Genomic DNA, 18,248 nt, shown 5'->3' with positions numbered 1-18,248 from the left:
TTTGTTATTTTCTAATGAACACGGACGAATAGAAAATTGTTTTCATGTGAAATGGCAAGTTATTCTCCTAGCGATGGAGATTTAAAAGCAGTCTTGTTTGCAGACTTCTTTAGTGATAAACTGAGACCACCTTGCACGGATGGAACGTTCTGTGAAGCACTTTTGCCTATTGTAAACGTTAGCTTACTCCAATATCAGCTGGAAGCTCTCTTACAAGCAGAAGTAAAGGATTGCGTGATTATCTGTCGCGAGCATATAAAGGAAACTTTAGCGAAATTTGTGAAAACCTTGAACTTTGATATGAATTTGCATTTTCTCACCAATAGTCAGTGGTTGGTTGCAGGAGATGCCATAAGAGAAGTAAGTTGTGGATCTTTCTATGAGTTTGAACCAATTCACACTTTGGATAGCTTGACAGTCGAGGAGATTGGAGACCACAAAGTGACTTTATTCTAATATTTCCTGGAGCATTTTTCACCTTTAATCTTTTGGATGTTGTTAAAGTAAGTGCAATCTTTTTGCTTTCAATAAGTTTATCCGATCTTATTTGTCAGGAACACCGAGCTAGAAGAGAAAGAAGCAAAAGTTGGGTATTAACTAGTTGTTTTGGACTTCGAAGTATCAGTAGCTCGTGTGATATTGCCAGGTTGGAAAATGGACAAATCATTCAGTATTCCTATGATAGGAAAGACAAAATAGTTATTCCTGGTATTACAACTTTGACCGAATATTCCTCTAGAGTGGAGATATTTTCTAGTTTAGAAGATTGTGGTATCGATATTTGTGCTCCTGAAGTTCTTGTAGAGTTTAGAGAGAACTTTGACTATGATAACATTCGCGACTTTATCCGAGGAAAGATTGACGGTGGTGAAGGAGAACTATTAGGCAATCAAATCTATGGCCACATTTTGAGTGGAAGTGCAGATTTTGCTTGTCGAATAACGAACATGGAAAGTTATTTCTATGTATGTTTTGCCTTTATTCATCGCTGGAGTTATCCTTGGACAGTTGAACGGTTTCCTTTCAAAACGACGAAATATGAGTATCGACGTGGTCCTAAATATATTGCATCGAGTTGTAGCTTGGCTTGGTCTTCGTATATTGGAAGATGTACAGTCTTGGGTGAAAATACTCGCATAGATGAGAATGCCGTGATAGTTCATTCTGTCATTGGAGATAATGTGACGATTGGTCCGAACTGTCATATTAAAGATAGTATTATATGGTCCCATAGTATTTTGAAAAGTAATGTTCGCGTTGTGGGTTCACTTATTGCAGATAATGTGGTTTTAAATGATGATTGTGAGATTTCTGAAGGCTGTATAGTAGATTCCTTTGTGGTTGTAAAAGCAAAATCACATATTCCTCACCATTCACGTATTATTCTTCGAGAACATCCTTATCGAAAGGAAACTATGGATGAGAGAGTCTTGTTGGAAAGAATGGGAAGTTTCAATATGGAATCCAACTTATTTGATAGAAATGAGAAGGAAACAACTATACAAGATGAAAGTAAGCATCATTGCATCCAATGGCAAGAAGAAACTCATAAAGCAGAGGAAGATGACGAGTCATCCATTGACGAATTGGAAGAAATAGAAAGGAACGAATCTGAAGACATTGCCATTGAAGAGGACAGAGAAGCCGCAGAATTGGGTATGACACCTGATTCCTTAGCTTTCAAGTCTTCTTCGAGTTTTTCACCTCCTACGGAAAGAAACCTTGTGCGTCAAGAGATAAAGGATACGTTCCAACGTGCTTTGGAAGAACAACATTCTCCAGAAACTGCCGTGTTGGAACTGAATGCATTGAAATTGGCATTGGATGTTACTTCTTCTCATATTTTGAGAGTTATATTTCCTCTCTTGTTAAATAAGCTCGACGTCCAAGAAGGCCTTACTCAACAACAAGTTACTCAACAATGGATATTATTTGTTCGTCATTGGTCTGGTGTCTTAATCAAGTTTTGTATGCATTCATCGGATGGTATGTGGTTACTGAAATACTGGAAGGAATATTGTGAGGTTTGTAAGATTTCTTTATATCGACAAGACAGCTACTCTGAAAGTTGTTACTTTAGCGATTGCCAAACTATCGAAAATATTTTTCTTTTCTTGTTCAGTTATTGTATGATTGTGATGTTTTATCGGAAGACTGGATAATAGACTGGGTTTCCGAGGAAGACAAGTTAAACGGTCAAGCGGTACTCATACAACAACTAAAGCCTTTTGTGGATTGGCTTTTAGAAGCTGAAGAAACCAGCTCAGAAAATGAAGATTCCATTTCTTCGAGAATGGAGGATATGAACCAGTAGAATTAGTTTTCTGCACTTTTATTGTTACTTTCCAACAACAACGGAGAAGTATCTTTTTCTTGTTGCAAACGACGGATTGCTTCTTCTCTAGCCAAATGCTAAGAAAATGGGGCAGTTGAAGAAGATTCGACACATTATAGTTGAATACTTACATAAGAAGTATCTGGAGGTCTTTGATATAAACCGTAAACTCCAAAGAAAGTAACTAATACTAAAACAGTATACCACGGAGCTTCCCATTCTTCCCATTGTCGTTTTTGACCAGGAGGCGGAGGCTCTTCTCCAAAAAGTAAACCTCCGGGTTCATTGAACTTCTTCTTCTTCTTCTTTCTTTTTCAAAGCATCTTGGAAAGCAATTAGTGGGATGGGTAAATACAAGTAACAAGAGAAAGTTACCTTGATGCTTGTCCACTGCACTTTTGGAAGCACTAGAACACCTTCTGCTATTCCCTAAAAGTTGATTTCTCAAACTGACTTGAGCCAACCTTTTATAGAGAGTCCCAAAAAGTGACATATCAAACAATTATTGGTATTGAATGTCTGTCGTTCACTCAAAATACAATACAAATTTCCATAAATGTAATGGTTTTCTTACTGAAATAGAAAGGAAGTGAGAATGTTTTGAACAGAGTCTTGGTAACGAAACAATATGTATGGCAACAAGTAATTTACAAAACGTAACAAGTTATTATGAGTCAAATACCTATTCCCACCTTCAACAACTCCTCTTACAAGCTATTAGGAGTAGACTGCATATCCACTTCTCCTTTGATAGGACTTGGCTCTAAAGTAGTGTCAATAATTTGTAATATTCCCTAAGCAAATAACAAGATCACCAATAGGAAAGAGAGAGAAAGTAGAAACCCAACTTACTGCCATTTCTTCTTCAGTAAACCTTCTTTCACAGTCAAATAAAATACACAATAGTTGTAATACACTATTGGGTCTTTGGTTGGCGATCATTTGTAGTTCACCCACTGTCAACTGAAACTTTTCTAATTGTGTAAACAAAGACTGTAGACTAGAAGAGCACTGCGTTCCTGTATAGACAAATAATAATAATAATAGTGAGAAAAAGATATATAGTGCTTCAGTGTATTCACTTACCAGCTGGAGTGTCTTGCAAATATTGGGTTAACGGTGTCATCAACTGTTTCAAGTTATTAGGTAATTTGTGTTCTTTGGTTTGTTCTGTGTTTTCTATATAACGTTGTGACCATTCCAATACTTCTAGATTAGTGACCAACTCTTCCGTTGCTTGTAATATTTTCATATTTCCTATAGATTGATATCCACTTTTAATGAAACCACCAAGTAGGAAATCCAAATAATTGTAAAGTATGAACTATTCCATTACTATTCCAATCCATCCAACGAATCACGTGATTCTCTCTATCGACAATATATAAACGTTGCGAAATAGGATCCCAAGCAACATCACAAGGACAATGGAACTTGGCATACTAATATCAATACTTATTCAGTCATCATCACAAGTATACAAAACTATGATATGTTCCTTACCGTCTTAGGTCCATCTACATATCCCAACTGAGAATCACCACATAGCCATCTGCAGTCTCTTTGTATAGTATGAATACACTTTAGTTTATGATTAAAAGTATCCGCTACTATTAACTGATCTTTATCCATATAACAAATTCCCATTGGCCTTTGTAAACGAACAGAGGAAGACACACCATTTCTATCTCCAAAACTCAACAAGTATATATTGTCATTCGAATGGAAAAGAGATTTATCTATTCACTTACGCACTTAAATTGCCAGTAAAGATAGCATCACCACCAACTAAAGTACCCACTTGATTCTTAGTCATAGAAAGCCATCTTATGATACTTGAATCGGAATCGACAACATATAATGTTCCATTAGGAGAAACAGTAATTCCACTAGGAGCACAAAGTCTTGCCTAAATTCCATTATTTATAAAAATGATATAATCAAATAGATTTCTTACTCGAGACAAGTCACCTTCTGTATCTATATGACCAGAAGGATACTTGCCATTTCCACAGACCAACTTGACCTCTCCTGAGGGATTCAAACTCCAAATCTAATAAACCAATCGATGAATATATTCATACCCAAATCATTATTGACCATACCTCATTAGAACCTGCTGCTACTGCAAAAATAGTATTCTCATAAATAGTAACATCCATAGGATACCTAAAAGTACATTCCGATGTCCCTGAATCATTTGTTATGAGTCCATATTATGGTTAGCTATCCAATAACACAACTCTGTTTACCTGAAAACGACAAAACTCCAATACTTTTGGAATGAAGAACTGTAGTTCTTACTTGTCGTTGTTTCAAATGAGCAATTCTTATGGCATCATTCCACATATCTGCAATGACCAACTCATCATATTCTTCATTGTATATCATTCCTTGAGGATTACGAAATCTAGTTTCTTCAAAACTTCCATCCTTCCATCCCATACTTTCCTTTTCAGATAATATAAAGTCATCCTCTACCCTCAATCCGCCAATTTGATCCAAAAATTGGCCTTCCATAGTGACAATCAATATTCTGTGATGACCAGAATCAGAAATAAAGAGGCGACCTAAAAATGAAACAAGTCATCTGAAAAATGCAATAGATGGGTTTTAGATAATTACCATTTTTCAAGTCCAAGGCAATCTTTCCAGGTGAACAAAGTGGTGAAGCACGCTCCATTGGATCCAAAGAGAACTTTATAGTCTTGGCAATAGCTCCCTTTACAAATGGATATTCTGAAAAATAGTCGAGACTTGTAGTAATACAATCTTCCAAAAGATGGAATTTGTTTTCTATGTTTCAAATATCAAAATAAGATTAGGAATGAACTTCCAACACTCACTTGGAATAGCAAATAAAATATGATAGTTTGGGTCTAATACAAGAACAGTAGGCCAATCCTTTGCACCAATCGACTTCCAAACTTGCCAATCCGAATCCAAGGCACAAGGAAAATTCATATCAAAACCCTTCTTCAAACATACCAATATGGCATCAATATTTCATATCAATCAACTTACTTCCAAAGCAATACGAACAAAATGAGAATCAATCTCATAATCAAATTTGGGAGTATGAATGGCAACTACAGCAACTTGAGGATAGGAGACAGATATTCTTTGTAAAACTCGAACATAATCGGGATTGGAAATATCACTTGAACGCCATAAGAATACAACAAGTAGCTTGTTATCCAAAATGGGAGGAGGTTCTTCAACATTTATCCAACGCAAAGTTGAAATATTCAATAGACGATATGCCTTTTGTACATGAAAAGTAAAACGCCAAAGACTTTGCTTATCTGTTGGTATTCGATTTCTCAAATGTCCGAAGAAGGCTGCAAAGGAGAACCGTCTTAACAGTTTGGAGCGATGGAAGACAATTCCCAACGAAGTTACCAAAAACTGCGCATTAATTATCCATTTAGACACAACTCATAATACCATTGTTCTTACCAATCCTAGAAATGCCCTGGTTGCTTCTCTCCTTGATACTGCCCAAGGATCAGACACCTGTTCTCCATGGTTCTCTTGAATACTTGAACCAGAGACTGGATCTTCTGCAAGTTGTTCTCTATCATTACTATCTTCTTGCATATTCAGGAACAATGAGTTGTGTTGGGTTTGATGCGCAGGAGACTTGGGTAAACGATGAAGGCAAGGCAAGTATCCAGGATTGCAACGTAATAGTCTCAAGTATCTAGAAAGTATATTCTGTTGACTCTTGCGACATTTGTTCAAAGAATTGTGATAGTTGTCAACAAAGTAAGTGATAAAGTGGACAAAAAGTCTTTGCATTCAAAACGAGATATGAAAGCATTTGGGAAAAGTCCCAATAGCGATAAGAAGAACGGTGGCTTGTCTTTTTGGTCGGATAGTGAAAACGTTGGATATAATATGCATACTTCCTACGTTCCATCTTCTAAATACTTCAGAGTATTTGTTCACATCATAGGATGGGGACTCTTATTGGGTTTGATTTATTGGTTTTGGAACGTCTATTTCCATCGAACAAGTAGCGATAGAAATGGAACAGCAGGACTCCCAATAGGTGCAGCAACAGGGGCAGTGAAACATGATTGTCGTGATCCACTTTATAGAGATCCAACAGGTCCCATTCCAAGAGGTTCACAGTTTGTAGTACGTCTTCGTGCTGCAGCAGGAGAATTGACTGGAGCACAAGTCATATTTTATAATGGTGGTCGTCAACAAGAACAACTGATCTCAATGAATCTGACTAATGGAAACGCCAAGTATGATTGGTGGGAAACAACTCTATCTGCTGGACCTATCGAAGGTGTACTTTTTTATGCTTTTCGTTGTGTATGGAAAGGAGGAGAATTCTTTTATGTATATCAGAATAAGCCTTTTGGAATAGGAACTGCAAGAACTGATTTTGGGCCTTGGGAGTCTCGTTGGAGTTTGGCAGTTTATAGTCCTGAATTTCAAACACCTAACTGGGTCAAAGATGCCATAGCTTTCTATCATATATTCCCTGATCGATTCCGCAACGGCAATCTTTCCAACGATCCTAACAACCAAACCACTTTTTGTTATGGTCGTCGAATATTTCAACATCAAGAATGGAATGAATTGCCTTATGATCCTTCCATTCCCAACTCACCTTTCCAATATGCTTATGAAAATCAATATTATGGCGGTGACTTGCAAGGTATTCTAGATAAATTAGATTACTTGACTGACTTGGGTATAGATGTGATCTATTTGATGCCAATCTTTCAAAGTCCTAGTTGTCATGGTTATGATACTTCTTCTTGGGAAGATGTTGAAGAAAGATTGGGAGACAATGCATTATTTGAACAACTGGCACAAGTCATTCATTCTAAAGGAATGCATATCCTTTTGGATGGCGTTTTTGGAACTTCTAGTAGTGACTCTAAATATTTTGATCGATTTCGTCGCTATTATCCTCCCACAAAGGGAGCTTGTGCTTTTCCTGACTCTCCTTATCATTCTTGGTATCACTTTATTCCTTCAAAAGATGGTCCTTGTTATGATCATCTTTGGTATGAGTCATGGTGGAGTGTTTATGAGAATCTCCCAGCTCTAGTAACTTATAGAAGAGAAGTTCAAGACTTTTTCTTTCGAGCCAATGATTCCATTGCTAAACGTTGGTGTCGAATTGCGGATGGGTTTCGATTGGATTCTCCTCAGCAAATCAGTCATGAGTATTGGTCAGGATTCCGAACAGCTGTAAAGCAAGTCAAATCAGATGCCTTTATTGTTGGTGAAGCTTGGCATTGGTAAGTAATCAAATTGAGAACTTGAAATAGAAAATGAACCATTCAAGGACGGGAGACTATATCAATCACGGCTTTGAATGGGATTCCACTACAAACTATCAACTGATGACTTATGTATTATCCTTTTGGAGAGATAGTCAATATTTAGATAATGATCATATATGGGGACAGAATGATCCGGTATCTCCTATGAGTCCTTCTCAGTTTATATATACTATAGAACAACTTTCAGATTTGTATGCTCCCGAGGCGTGGTATTCCATGTTGAATATGTTATCTAGTCATGACACTAGTCGAGCAGTCTTTGTTTTGGATCATCAGGCACAAAAAAATGATCCAAGTATCTTTCATGAGGACTATGACTGGTCAGATGCTTTAGCTAGATTGAGAGGAGCATTTTCTTTACTTATGACTTTGGCTGGAGTTCCTATGATTTATTATGGAGATGAAGTTGGTTTAGTGGGTCCTCAGAATCTGGGAGTTACTCAGTTATGGGAGGATGATCCTTATTGTCGTCTTAGTTTTCCTTGGTTGGATGCAAGTGGAACTCCTTGGGCAAAACATTTAAGAACTGAACAAGGACAGAATATTACCCAAAGTCATGTCAAATTGTTATTAAAGGCAAGAAGAGAAATTCGAGCACTTCGAACAGGGTCTATTCAACCTTTGGTTATGGATGACTCTAGAGGAATTTTAGTTGTTCTTCGTGGTGATCCTCGAACTACAGATATTGCATTGGTAGCCATCAATAGAGGAAGAGAAGGATGGAAAAAGAGACAACAAATAAGAATCAACATTCGAAGTATCAACCTTCCAGAAGGATTAGGTTTGTATGATTTCATGGGTCAAGTAAAGGAACGTGTCGTATCGAATCCTAAAGATGGTTACATAAGGTTCAACTTGGAGCCTTGGGAGACTTGCATTTTAGTTCCTGAAGATAAGAATGCCTGGAGAAAAGCTCTAGAAAGACGACCTCCAGCTCTGATAGGATTGCAAGCTAGGGTTGATCGAAATGTTCATAAACCAAATATTACCGTAATCTTACAATGGGATCCTGTTGCACCTTATGCAGATGGAACAGAAAGGAAAGTGACGTATCTTGTTAGTAGAAGTTTATTACCCAGTCGAGGATATGAAGTTGTAGGAGAAACTTGGGATACGCAATGGAATGACATTGTGGATTCCTTCTTGGCTGGAGAAGAGACAAAGCCACGACTCTTAGTTCCAGGAACTGTTGGAGATACTTCAAATGAGGCTCCTTTTTCTGAAGAATCCAATTCCCTGAATCAGTCCCATCCTTGGCCTTCCGATCCAAGTCAAGGATATCCTGGAATTTTGTTTCCAAGGAAATGGATTCCTAGTCATGCCAGAATTCGACTTGAATCTTTAGATAATAATAATAATAATAATATTAAGAATGATATGATTAGCAATTCAGGCATAGAATGGAAACAAGACATTACCATCAGACAAACTTTCATACGTCCTATTCAACGTTGGATAAGAAAAGATGCCAATCCTAATGATAATAATAATAACAATAATGGGTTAGGAAACGAACGAACTATATATTATATGGTCGCAGCAATGGATACGGAAACTAAACTATTGGGTGATGACTCTTCCAATCCTTTATCGGTAAAAGTACCCTTGATGAATACTAGTGATCGACAGTATAGTAGTATTACAAATTCTTTGAGGGTTTCAACACTTCCTTGGTTAATAGGAGTTGTGATGATATTATCCTTATTATTGTGGACTTTCATTCATAGGAGTCTTTCTGGAAGAAGAGTTACTCATTTGGAAGAAACCACTCCGTTAATGCACTCCTAAAGACAAATAAAAAGCCCAATTGCATTTCGAATATTATTGGCAACTTGTTTTTGCTTAAGTTTTTATGTTTGTTGGTATTCATCTGTTGGACTCTTTTGGCAAGTCTCTGGTACAACTTGAAGTTGATGGAGCTTTATGGTTTGTTTGCTATATTAGAGGTTGAAACTCGTCGACTAACTGGATCGCCTAGTGCTGGAGCTGTAGAGAAGTTCCTCGTAGCATACCGACAACATAATGCCCATCCTCCACCCATCATAGAAACTGAAAGAGTGGTTTTGTATTCAGTGGTTTTTGCAACTACTCCTTCTTTAAGATTATTGGCAGTTTCAAACAAGAGAAAAAATGCAATGGCAAATCTTGCGTTTTGTAGAAAACTCGCTAATCTCATCGAAGCTTATGCTGTTCCCGTTTCGTTTATTGAACACATTACAGGAGCAACAAAAGAGGAAGATAGACTCTTGTTAGCTCTTATAGAAAGCAGAGAGTGTGTTTTAAACTGTTTTCTTATTATCATGTATTCGTTGCTATTTTCCTTTCCTCAAGACCTTCCTCTTGAAGTTTTGTATATATGGAAAGAATATGTAGCAAAGGAAACAACCATCTTTAAAAGACTAAAAAAGTCCTTCGAAAGGTCATCTTATTTGGAACCCACTGAAATTCCCGTTTTGAAAGAGGCTCGTAAGAACGATACTTCTTTGGTTAGCTTACAAGAAGCTCTAAGTAAAGTATCATGGCGTCCACGAGGGTTATTTTACAACCGTAATGAAGTAAGTATAGAATAACAGCGTATCCTTGTAGAAGATATTTTCTATTTTTAGGTATTTATTGATATTACAGAACACTTGGAATGTATTTATTCTTCATCTGGAAAAGAGATCTTATCTCAAGTACACGGTACCTTGGTTTTACATAATTTTACAAGTGGGATGCCAGAATGTCGAATGCTTATCAATAGTAAACTGACAAAACAGTCGCAAGTGATTCCCCACAAAGGTAGTCCAGATACTGACTTACGAGGTATTGCTGGAGTTGTTGGTGTATCATCAGAGTCTATTACTTTGGACGATGTTCGATATCATCCTTGTGTTGATTTGAAACTAGTGGAAGAGTTGGATGCTTTGTCCTTTGTTCCTCCCGATGGAACATTTACTTTGCTTGAATATCGTTCATCTAAATCCAAGTCACCCTTATTGGTGGAAGGAATAGGATATTTTAAAGAAAGAGGGATGGAAGCCACCTTAGAATTGAAGGTAAGGAGTATATATCGTTATGGAATAAGGTATAGACAATTATATTGGACATTCTTTTTTGGATAAATAGGTTAAGAGCAACCTATCCAACCAAATGAAACTTTTTGAATGGAAAGCTGAACAAGTCACTGTAACAGTAGAGTTGCCTCAGAGACCTTACCAAGTCAAGTCTTCCTCCAATGGAGGAAAGTGGAAATGGTCCAAAGAACAAAAATGGTTTACTTGGGAATTGAAGAAAGCTGTTTCTGACAGAGAATATAAGTCAAGTGTAGATATCGTATTTGATACTCCATTGGACACAAGAAAGTAAGTTTATTTTGTTATTATCTGGAGACTTGTGATTTCTTTTGAAGGATGTTGTACAGTGTCATCGATGTTAATTTTATGATTCCCGATGAAACTCTAACAGGATTCAGTATATTAAGCTTTCTTGTAAAGGAGCCCAAAATGGACTATTCTACTGCCAAATTTGTAAAGTATGAAACCAAAACGAGTCATTTTCAAAGACGTCTGATTTGGCAATTCGAATCTAATAATCATAATCGATTGTGGGGTTGTCAATAAATGAATTTTATAGGCAAATCTATATCTTGTATGTAGACAACCAACCATGATGCAGTTTATTTCTGAAACTTTTGCTGTGAAAAACTGCCCAATAGTTGGCTCTTCGACAAATACCAAAGTCTCCGCTATAGACCAGGGAGAAGAAGAAGAAGAAGAGTGGGAGAGCTGGGTTCCCTTGGTACCTCACTGGAGACAGAGATTTTGCTGGGACTGTGGAGTAGCGTGTTCTTATATGATTTTGCGTTACTATGGCTTGCAGGTTCCGGTCAATGAACTTTACGAAAAGCTTTGGACTCAAAGTGTTTGGACCATTGACCTGGTCCTCTTATTGCACAGCTATGGGTTGCAATTAACTTATTACACCGTTACATGGGGAGTAAGATTGGAATACAGCAAGCAAGAGTTCTATCAGCCTCATTTTCAAGAAGATAGAGTCAGAGTTCAGCGCTTATTTGGAGTGGCAAAGTCGCAGAACCTGAAAATTCTGAGACAGTCAGTTTCTCTTGAAGAGTTAAAGAAAAGACTAAAGAGAGATTGCCTTGTACGAAAATATTCAAATAATACGGTTTTCCAGAAAAACGCAGAAAAAGGGGAGTTATTATTATTGTTAGTGGATAAGAGACTTTTGAAGTGTAAACTGTGTCAACGCAAGACGTCAGCTTTGAGTTGGTTTAAAAAGTTGTGTTTTCCTGGTTTTTTGGGTCACTATATCATACTTTGGGGTTACTGTCCTCGAAAGGATATTTTCTGGTATTCAGACCCAGCTAGTTGTCAAAGTATGTGAACTTTGTGTGAAGTTTGTGTTAAATAGAGCCTTTTAGGATTTTGTATAGTGCGAAGTGACGTGTTGGAGTTGTGTAGAAAGTCATATGGAACAGATGAAGACCTTATTGTTGTTCACGGTTTTCACAAACCTTCTTAAAGTCAGTTTGCTTGAGCTACCACCACTTTAAGTGACAGTCGTTCAAGCAACAATAGAGGAGTCTGTTTATTTCTTTTTGTAAAGTTGTACGCCTCTTTCGACACCAATAAGCTAAACAATATAAAGCTTCTGGCTTCCTCGAGGCAACTCTTTCTTGGCACTAGGTAAAACTATCTGGCAGGAGTATGTTGTGAAAAACAATCTAACAGACTCCCGTGGCATAAGTGCCTAGTTTTCAGAACAAGTGTAGGTTGTCCTTGTAACTTGTCTTTATTATTCGTCACAAACGACTTTCGTTCCAGTTGGGAACGACGAAGAAATTTTCTTTGAATAGATGATGGATAGTTGTTAACAGGTTTGCATTTTGAAAAGACTTGCAGTATTTGAACATGAGCAATGAATGAAAAATATCTTTTCCATTGACAACAAACGTCTTGACAATTATCTTTAATGAGGTATATCTAACACTTGTCGAAAGTGATAAGTTACGTATACAAATGATTCGTTTCGTTTTGTTATAACAACTCTCAAAGGGTTGATCGTAGCGTCATTTCTCATTTTTTAATGCACAACATCTGAAGGTATGCAAAGATAGTTCCTCCAAATCTGTCGTTTGTAAGTTAAATTCGCATGACTGCAGTCTCCTCATTGGCTGCTGTTATTGTCTATACGATATGGAATAGCTCTGTTTGTCTCTTCCACATTCTGCAGCAGATAAACACTATCCTTACATAACGGACATTGCGTAGATTTAGAAAGCCATTGACGAAGACAGTTGCTATGGAAAAAATGCGCACAATGAAGCATTCGTATAGAACAGTTAACTTCGAAATCGTCTAAACATATAACACAAATATTATGATCCCTCAATATTTGGTCAAATAACCATTCAGCTTCTTCATCCTTTCCTTTTAAATACACTGCAAATAATGTCCGTTCCAAAATATTCCTTCCATTGTTCTCGACCATCCTTTGTGAAGGCTTTTTTTGAGCTTCCACAATTACTTCCTCTTCCTCCAAGTGTAACTTGGTCTCTTCCGGTGAGGTTGAACAACAACTGGTGGTAGATAGCGAGATTGCATTCTCTATATCTGCATACTTACAAACCGATGCATCCTGAGTAGGTGCTACACCTTTGCAATACTTGAACAACTCTCTCAACTGTGGTCGAACTTTATAAAAAGAGTGTTTATCTCCATAAGCCAATTCTGGAGCTACCTCATCAAGTTTTGAAGAATGCGAGGGAAGGAAGCCAAAAACGGTTGTTGAAGGCATTCCTAAAGAGTTGTAAGCTCCTTGTCTGGAAGGAGGAGGAAACCGGTTCTCTAAAATAAGACCTCTTCGACCTCTCTTTAGAAGAACGGAAGCAGAGCAAATACTAAACATGATAAAGAGATAAATACTTAGCGTCTAAAAACCCATTTTAGGTGAGCTTTAGCTGGTTTATGAAAGCAATTATACGTACTATTATCACTGCTATCTCCATATGGTTGCTGATGCTATCTCCGAAACTGCGCCACCCAAATATCTCTTTATGTTCTCATCCTTTCCCATTTCATCTTTGGATGAGAAACAGTTTGTCGAAATGATGAGGATTTTGGAATAGGGCGTTTGCTTTGTACAGTAGATAGGTTGAATCATGCAAAATTGGGTCTGTAGACACATCTCCTCGACACTTGTAAATGAGAGTGATCTCTCTATACAATTTTTATCTTGCCTACAAGTTTCCAGTTCCAAAAATGCAATATTTACTTTGGGTATCAAGTCTTATGGTGAAGAATCCTGTTCTCTATTTCTTTTTGCTGCTCAACAACTAGCGTCAACGTTTGACAGTGGATTATTATGGGACTTTTCCAAGTCTTCCTTTGTGAAGACGACCCACATAGTAGATTGTCAGTTGGCCAATAGTATATCGAGCTTTTTGTACTTGGAAGAATCCGACTCTGTTATTTTATCACTTTGCTCAGGAGAGATCTACCAGATTCCTTGTCTCTTCAACTACCGATCGAGCAATAATCAGCGAGACGTGCTATTGGAAGGTTTTGGGCAAGTAGAAACCATAGGTATCTTCCCACAAGGCGTTCATCGTATGCAACTAAGTCCAGATGGTGAAATACTATGTCTTTTAACTGGCAAGTCCCAAGTACAAATAGTCTTTATGGCAACAGAGGATTGGGACATACTAAGTCAGCAAGACATTGGTTCTCTAGAAAATTGGGATAAGTTGTTGCAGTTTGGAAGTATTCCGAGTGCTTGGAATATTGCTTGGCGCTTAGATGGTGCATTGGTTGCAATAACTTATCCTTGTGGTTCAGGAAATAAGATCCAAATGCAAGTATTTCGTCGAGAGCGATTTACATTAGAGAGTAGTTGTGAAGAAGTTTGGGACAGCAACTCTTGCTGTATAGATTGGCAACCAAGAATAGGAGGAGCGATAGCAGCTAGTCTTTCCAACGAAAGCGTTATTCGGTTTTATGAAACCAATGGACTTTCTTTGAGACGTTTATATTTGGATACCGAAATATTTTGCAAACAATTGCAATGGTCAGAACAATACCATATTTTGGTTTGTGGGGATGAAACTAAGATGAGAATATTCTATCATAACAACTATCATTGGTATTTGAAACAAGAATGGATATTTTCCGAGTTTGGAGAGATTGCTGCTTTTCGAATTGCACAAGATAGGGTTGCTACCGACCGAAATACTTTATATGTTTTGACAACCAATGGAAAGATATTTTGTTTTATATTTCAATGGCAGTTTGATATTTATAAACGGCCTGATGAAGATGACTGTTACTTGGCAGTTATTGATGGAAATGAAATAGCAATTACTATGTTGTCCCAACAAATTATTCCTGCACCGTTATGTTCGCTTGTTTTGGTATGTAGTTGTTCCATTCAACGAGTAGAAATAGATAGCAAAGGAGGATGTCTTGCGTTATTATCGAATGGAGCCATGGAGTATTTTCCCTATGCAGCGATTATGGAGACAGCTTTTGAAAGTAATCAAGTCACTTGTACCAAAGGAAGACAATTGGAAAATAGTTTGGATAAGATTTACAAAAGTAACGAACAAGACAAGTCTTCGAAAACCTGTCGAAATAGTTTTTTGTTGCCGCTTTGTATTGACCAGAAACAAGGACTTGTGTGGAAAGCTTTCGCATTGCTTCCTGTGGTAAATAGTCATGAGGATATCTCTTTGCAGGTTCTAATGATAGGTGAAAGACTAGAAATGTATTTATGTAGTTGTCAACAGGGAAAGTGGGATTATCAGTTGTTGTTTAAGAAAAATTTTAGGAAAGCAGAAGAGATAGAAGGAATTGGTTTGGATATTCAACCGGTTATATCTAAGGAAGTCATTGACTCGCAAAGATATGTCATTTGTTTATTGGAAAGTACTATTTCCCTGAGAGATATTATGGAATATGATAAGAAAAGCTATTGGAATATATCTTTACAAGCTTTAGGTTTAAAAGGTCATCAAATATTACATTTGAAAAGCATCGATATAACCAAAAGAGACAAGGAATCAAATAAGAATGAAAAGAAGTATATGGCAGTTTTATTTTTAGATGACAATGGAAGACTTTGGATGGCTATTCAGTTAGGATCGATGGCTGAGTCTTTTTATAGTGGATTTTCTTTCTTACTGATATCAGAAGAATGTGTTGATTTTGAAGTTATTTCTGATTTTGTGTTCTTCACTTGTCGTTTTCACAAGTTGTATAGTTATCCTATGAATATCATTTTGGACTTTTTGGAAAAGAATACTTGTACGACAGGAATCTACCGAAAATTGGAGTGGAATGGAAAGCAGGTAGATTGTAGACCTATTGATAGATTCTCTCGGATAGTCACTTTTGTTACCGACAAAACTGCTAAAAGAAACAATTGCTTGATTTTACAAGCTCCCAGAGGAAATTTGGAATGTGTCGTTCCTCGATTGGTTATTGAAAGAATTGTAGAAAGACATATCGAACAGGGAGCATATGGAGAAGCTTACAGGTAGGAGACATTTCAAATGATTGTTTAATAATATTTATGGATGATAGATTATGTCGGCGACATCGTTTGCCTATGGATATATTGGTTGAGAAGAATCCAGAAGGATTCAAGGAGAATATTTTGGATTTTATAAAGCAATTCAAGGATCCTGAACACTTGAATACCTTTGTTTCAATGTTAGGATCCGAACAAGAAGTGAGTACTTATAGATTCTTGGCATTGACTGACTGACGAATATAAATATACTAAGGATACCATTCGAAATGAATGGTGCAATATGTTGATCGAAGCTTTTTGGCAGTCAAGTCCTGAATCAAAGTATCGATACCCTCTCATTTGTACTTTTCTTCAAAAGAAGCCACCAGATGTATTTGGAGCCCTTCAAGTGTTGCAGTTGGATAGAACGACATCCAATTCGAAAGATGTTGTATGGATCGAAGACTTGATGGACTTTTTATTGTTGCTGACAAAAGATTCTGTTTTGGTCTTTCGAGAGGCATTGCGTCTATATGACTCGCCTTTGGCAGCTTTGGTTGTGGAAAGAGCTTCTGATTTGGATCCGGCTTATTATGGAGCTTTATTACAACGACTAAACGATACTTGCTCGGAGAAACAAAAATATCTTATCGATTTAGAATTAGGTAATAACAAAATGCATTTTGAGATCAACTGATTCCGAATATGATATAGGAAATATGGAAAGCGCATTGCGTCATTTGTTTGCATTCTCTACGTTTCCTACAGATTGTGATACAGTTGTGGAATTTGCTATTCAGCATCGATTGTTTTCCGTTGCTTGTTCGTTGTTTGCAGAATATCCAGAAATGTTAGTTCGCGTTCGACAAGCATATGCTCAGGATTTATCTCAACAAGGGCAACATCTAGAAGCAGCCTGTTTCTATGCCCTGATTGAACAAGATGAGTCTGCGAGGGAGGAATACAAGCGAGCATGTATATGGCAGCTGGTCGTTTATTTCTGTCATAAGATTCTTTGGAAACGTTTGCCTTCTTCTCAAGAATATGTCAAGCATACGACATATTTGACCAAAGATAGATTGGATAGTGACCAGGACTTTATTACGGAAATGGAATCACTTGTTGAGCACCTTAAACTCAATGGAAAGGGCAAGGAAGCGGCATTTATAATAATGAATTACTTGAATGATCCACAAAGTGCTTTAGAAGAACTCATACGTATAGAAGAATGGTTGGATGCAATAAGTATATTGGGACGAGTGCCATTGCAAGACTTTTGGAGTGTAGTAGAAACAACATGGCAGCCAGCGTTGACAAATGCAGTTCAAGAACATTGTGAAGAATGGAAAGAAGTTGCAAATAAGATGCGCTATAACTGCGAAAGATTAGAACAAGTAAGACGTAGGAAGGAAAGCATGGGTACAATTGAAAATGAGTCTATGAATGCATATTTGGAAGAAGAAGCGTTGTCTGAATCAGATGCCTCCTCTCAAAGTGTCTCCAGGTAAGCAAAAACAAGAATACTTCAACTTTGTTATTTATTTCTTCATGTAGTTTGGGAGAATGGACCATGTCTTCAGACACTAGCAAGGCAAGTTTGTATTCATTATTATCTAAAAAAGGGCAAAGACGCAAGGCAAAGAAGAAGAACAAAAGCAAAAAGATAAAACCTGTATGTTATTAGATGTTGAAGGTTTAAACAGTGCTAAGTGTTTGCTAGGGAGATCCTCGTGAAGAAGAATACTTGATTGATTCCTTGTCAAAGTTGATTCCTTCTTCTACTCAATGGGATATTCTCAATCAGCTTCTGCAGTGTTTGATTGCCATGTGCATGGAGAAGGAAGCACGTAAACTCTACGAGTAAGTGAGTTTGTTTGGAGTTGATTCGGTTTTTATTCTGTGCTGTTAGAGTTACGAAACAGTTTGCTTGTGTTGTACAAGGACTTCCTGAAGATATTGCAGGTAGGATACTTGTTGGACAATTCTACTTTAAAACATTCATTCCATGTTAAGGTCGAAATCATTTTGAGGAACTTTTCCAAAAATGGAAATGTTTAGAGTAAAAATTGACCCACCACCTTCTCTACCTA

General features: G+C 37.2%; 8 protein-coding genes across 11 annotated transcripts; 5 read left to right on the top strand and 3 right to left on the bottom strand.

Annotated features, from left to right (window-relative positions):
- Nucleotides 1-32: 32 nt before the first annotated feature.
- Gasu_32290 (translation initiation factor eIF-2B epsilon subunit) lies at nt 33-2,337 on the top strand. 2 transcript variants are annotated; one of them, XM_005705870.1, is made up of 4 exons: nt 33-360; nt 411-503; nt 555-2,024; nt 2,081-2,337. In XM_005705870.1, the coding sequence occupies exons 1-4, from the start codon at nt 52-54 to the stop codon at nt 2,312-2,314; spliced, it is 2,106 nt and encodes a 701-aa protein (XP_005705927.1). In that variant the 5' UTR covers nt 33-51; the 3' UTR covers nt 2,315-2,337. The 2 variants fall into 2 exon arrangements, with proteins under 2 accessions (XP_005705927.1, XP_005705928.1); XM_005705871.1 differs by having other exon boundaries at nt 555-2,237.
- Nucleotides 2,338-2,971: 634 nt separating this feature from the next.
- Nucleotides 2,972-3,542, bottom strand: Gasu_32280 (hypothetical protein). 2 transcript variants are annotated; one of them, XM_005705869.1, is made up of 3 exons: nt 3,422-3,542; nt 3,188-3,354; nt 2,972-3,129 (listed from the first exon to the last, which is right to left on the bottom strand). In XM_005705869.1, exons 1-3 carry the CDS (start codon nt 3,459-3,461, stop codon nt 3,043-3,045), a joined length of 294 nt encoding a protein of 97 aa, XP_005705926.1. In that variant the 5' UTR covers nt 3,462-3,542; the 3' UTR covers nt 2,972-3,042. The 2 variants fall into 2 exon arrangements, with proteins under 2 accessions (XP_005705926.1, XP_005705925.1); XM_005705868.1 differs by having other exon boundaries at nt 2,972-3,354.
- A 9-nt stretch (nt 3,543-3,551) lies between these two features.
- Gasu_32270 (haloacid dehalogenase-like hydrolase family protein) lies at nt 3,552-6,142 on the bottom strand. The gene is made up of 10 exons (XM_005705867.1): nt 5,795-6,142; nt 5,360-5,743; nt 5,182-5,308; nt 4,961-5,131; nt 4,588-4,905; nt 4,441-4,526; nt 4,293-4,388; nt 4,087-4,244; nt 3,839-4,031; nt 3,552-3,777 (listed from the first exon to the last, which is right to left on the bottom strand). Exons 1-10 carry the CDS (start codon nt 6,134-6,136, stop codon nt 3,613-3,615), a joined length of 2,040 nt encoding a protein of 679 aa, XP_005705924.1. The 5' UTR covers nt 6,137-6,142; the 3' UTR covers nt 3,552-3,612.
- Nucleotides 6,143-6,202: 60 nt separating this feature from the next.
- Gasu_32260 (alpha-amylase) lies at nt 6,203-9,467 on the top strand. Its single transcript, XM_005705866.1, has 2 exons — nt 6,203-7,602; nt 7,650-9,467. The coding sequence occupies exons 1-2, from the start codon at nt 6,236-6,238 to the stop codon at nt 9,433-9,435; spliced, it is 3,153 nt and encodes a 1,050-aa protein (XP_005705923.1). The 5' UTR covers nt 6,203-6,235; the 3' UTR covers nt 9,436-9,467.
- A 5-nt stretch (nt 9,468-9,472) lies between these two features.
- Nucleotides 9,473-11,277, top strand: Gasu_32250 (myo-inositol dehydrogenase). The gene is made up of 5 exons (XM_005705865.1): nt 9,473-9,573; nt 9,626-10,202; nt 10,254-10,685; nt 10,756-10,991; nt 11,039-11,277. Exons 1-5 carry the CDS (start codon nt 9,500-9,502, stop codon nt 11,247-11,249), a joined length of 1,530 nt encoding a protein of 509 aa, XP_005705922.1. The 5' UTR covers nt 9,473-9,499; the 3' UTR covers nt 11,250-11,277.
- A 15-nt stretch (nt 11,278-11,292) lies between these two features.
- Nucleotides 11,293-12,417, top strand: Gasu_32240 (guanylyl cyclase-like protein). The gene is made up of 2 exons (XM_005705864.1): nt 11,293-12,025; nt 12,071-12,417. The coding sequence occupies exons 1-2, from the start codon at nt 11,296-11,298 to the stop codon at nt 12,169-12,171; spliced, it is 831 nt and encodes a 276-aa protein (XP_005705921.1). The 5' UTR covers nt 11,293-11,295; the 3' UTR covers nt 12,172-12,417.
- Nucleotides 12,418-12,425: 8 nt separating this feature from the next.
- Gasu_32230 (zinc finger (C3HC4-type RING finger) family protein) lies at nt 12,426-13,782 on the bottom strand. Its single transcript, XM_005705863.1, has 2 exons — nt 13,637-13,782; nt 12,426-13,581 (listed from the first exon to the last, which is right to left on the bottom strand). The coding sequence occupies exons 1-2, from the start codon at nt 13,655-13,657 to the stop codon at nt 12,817-12,819; spliced, it is 786 nt and encodes a 261-aa protein (XP_005705920.1). The 5' UTR covers nt 13,658-13,782; the 3' UTR covers nt 12,426-12,816.
- Nucleotides 13,783-13,802: 20 nt separating this feature from the next.
- Nucleotides 13,803-18,247, top strand: Gasu_32220 (elongator complex protein 1). Of its 2 annotated transcripts, XM_005705862.1 has the most exons (8): nt 13,803-16,182; nt 16,230-16,377; nt 16,433-16,823; nt 16,873-17,662; nt 17,713-17,830; nt 17,879-18,018; nt 18,068-18,120; nt 18,172-18,247. In XM_005705862.1, the coding sequence occupies exons 1-8, from the start codon at nt 13,811-13,813 to the stop codon at nt 18,219-18,221; spliced, it is 4,062 nt and encodes a 1,353-aa protein (XP_005705919.1). In that variant the 5' UTR covers nt 13,803-13,810; the 3' UTR covers nt 18,222-18,247. The 2 variants fall into 2 exon arrangements, with proteins under 2 accessions (XP_005705919.1, XP_005705918.1); XM_005705861.1 differs by having other exon boundaries at nt 18,068-18,237.
- Nucleotide 18,248: the final 1 nt, after the last annotated feature.

The sequence above is a fragment of the Galdieria sulphuraria genome (genome assembly GCF_000341285.1).
Source record: "Galdieria sulphuraria unplaced genomic scaffold scaf_25, whole genome shotgun sequence".
Lineage (NCBI taxonomy): Eukaryota > Rhodophyta > Bangiophyceae > Galdieriales > Galdieriaceae > Galdieria > Galdieria sulphuraria.
The sequence above is the reverse complement of the archived record's forward strand: the minus strand, read 5'-3'. Positions and strand labels throughout refer to the sequence as shown.

Excerpts from the sequence above, each read along its gene's own strand:
- Gasu_32270 (XM_005705867.1), bottom strand. The coding sequence starts at position 6,136 with ATGCAAAGACTTTTTGTCCACTTTATCACTTACTTTGTTGACAACTAT. Across the intron at positions 5,744-5,794 it reads CCAGGGCATTTCTAGGATTG|TTTTTGGTAACTTCGTTGGG; the intron begins GTAAGAACAATG and ends ATTAATGCGCAG. Across the intron at positions 5,309-5,359 it reads TTGTTCGTATTGCTTTGGAA|GGTTTTGATATGAATTTTCC; the intron begins GTAAGTTGATTG and ends TGTTTGAAGAAG.
- Gasu_32240 (XM_005705864.1), top strand. The coding sequence starts at position 11,296 with ATGATGCAGTTTATTTCTGAAACTTTTGCTGTGAAAAACTGCCCAATA. Across the intron at positions 12,026-12,070 it reads AGACCCAGCTAGTTGTCAAA|GATTTTGTATAGTGCGAAGT; the intron begins GTATGTGAACTT and ends AGAGCCTTTTAG.
- Gasu_32230 (XM_005705863.1), bottom strand. The coding sequence starts at position 13,657 with ATGGAGATAGCAGTGATAATA. Across the intron at positions 13,582-13,636 it reads TGGAGATAGCAGTGATAATA|ACGCTAAGTATTTATCTCTT; the intron begins GTACGTATAATT and ends ATGGGTTTTTAG.
- Gasu_32250 (XM_005705865.1), top strand. The coding sequence starts at position 9,500 with ATGTTTGTTGGTATTCATCTGTTGGACTCTTTTGGCAAGTCTCTGGTA. Across the intron at positions 9,574-9,625 it reads GAAGTTGATGGAGCTTTATG|TGCTGGAGCTGTAGAGAAGT; the intron begins GTTTGTTTGCTA and ends TGGATCGCCTAG. Across the intron at positions 10,686-10,755 it reads AAGCCACCTTAGAATTGAAG|GTTAAGAGCAACCTATCCAA; the intron begins GTAAGGAGTATA and ends TTGGATAAATAG.
- Gasu_32220 (XM_005705862.1), top strand. The coding sequence starts at position 13,811 with ATGCAAAATTGGGTCTGTAGACACATCTCCTCGACACTTGTAAATGAG. Across the intron at positions 16,183-16,229 it reads GCATATGGAGAAGCTTACAG|ATTATGTCGGCGACATCGTT; the intron begins GTAGGAGACATT and ends TATGGATGATAG. Across the intron at positions 18,121-18,171 it reads ACTTCCTGAAGATATTGCAG|GTCGAAATCATTTTGAGGAA; the intron begins GTAGGATACTTG and ends TTCCATGTTAAG.
- Gasu_32290 (XM_005705870.1), top strand. The coding sequence starts at position 52 with ATGGCAAGTTATTCTCCTAGCGATGGAGATTTAAAAGCAGTCTTGTTT. Across the intron at positions 504-554 it reads ATCTTTTGGATGTTGTTAAA|GAACACCGAGCTAGAAGAGA; the intron begins GTAAGTGCAATC and ends CTTATTTGTCAG. Across the intron at positions 2,025-2,080 it reads ACTGGAAGGAATATTGTGAG|CGATTGCCAAACTATCGAAA; the intron begins GTTTGTAAGATT and ends TTGTTACTTTAG.
- Gasu_32260 (XM_005705866.1), top strand. The coding sequence starts at position 6,236 with ATGCATACTTCCTACGTTCCATCTTCTAAATACTTCAGAGTATTTGTT. Across the intron at positions 7,603-7,649 it reads GTTGGTGAAGCTTGGCATTG|GACGGGAGACTATATCAATC; the intron begins GTAAGTAATCAA and ends GAACCATTCAAG.
- Gasu_32280 (XM_005705869.1), bottom strand. The coding sequence starts at position 3,461 with ATGACACCGTTAACCCAATATTTGCAAGACACTCCAGCTG. Across the intron at positions 3,355-3,421 it reads TTTGCAAGACACTCCAGCTG|GAACGCAGTGCTCTTCTAGT; the intron begins GTAAGTGAATAC and ends TTGTCTATACAG. Across the intron at positions 3,130-3,187 it reads TTACTGAAGAAGAAATGGCA|GGAATATTACAAATTATTGA; the intron begins GTAAGTTGGGTT and ends TTATTTGCTTAG.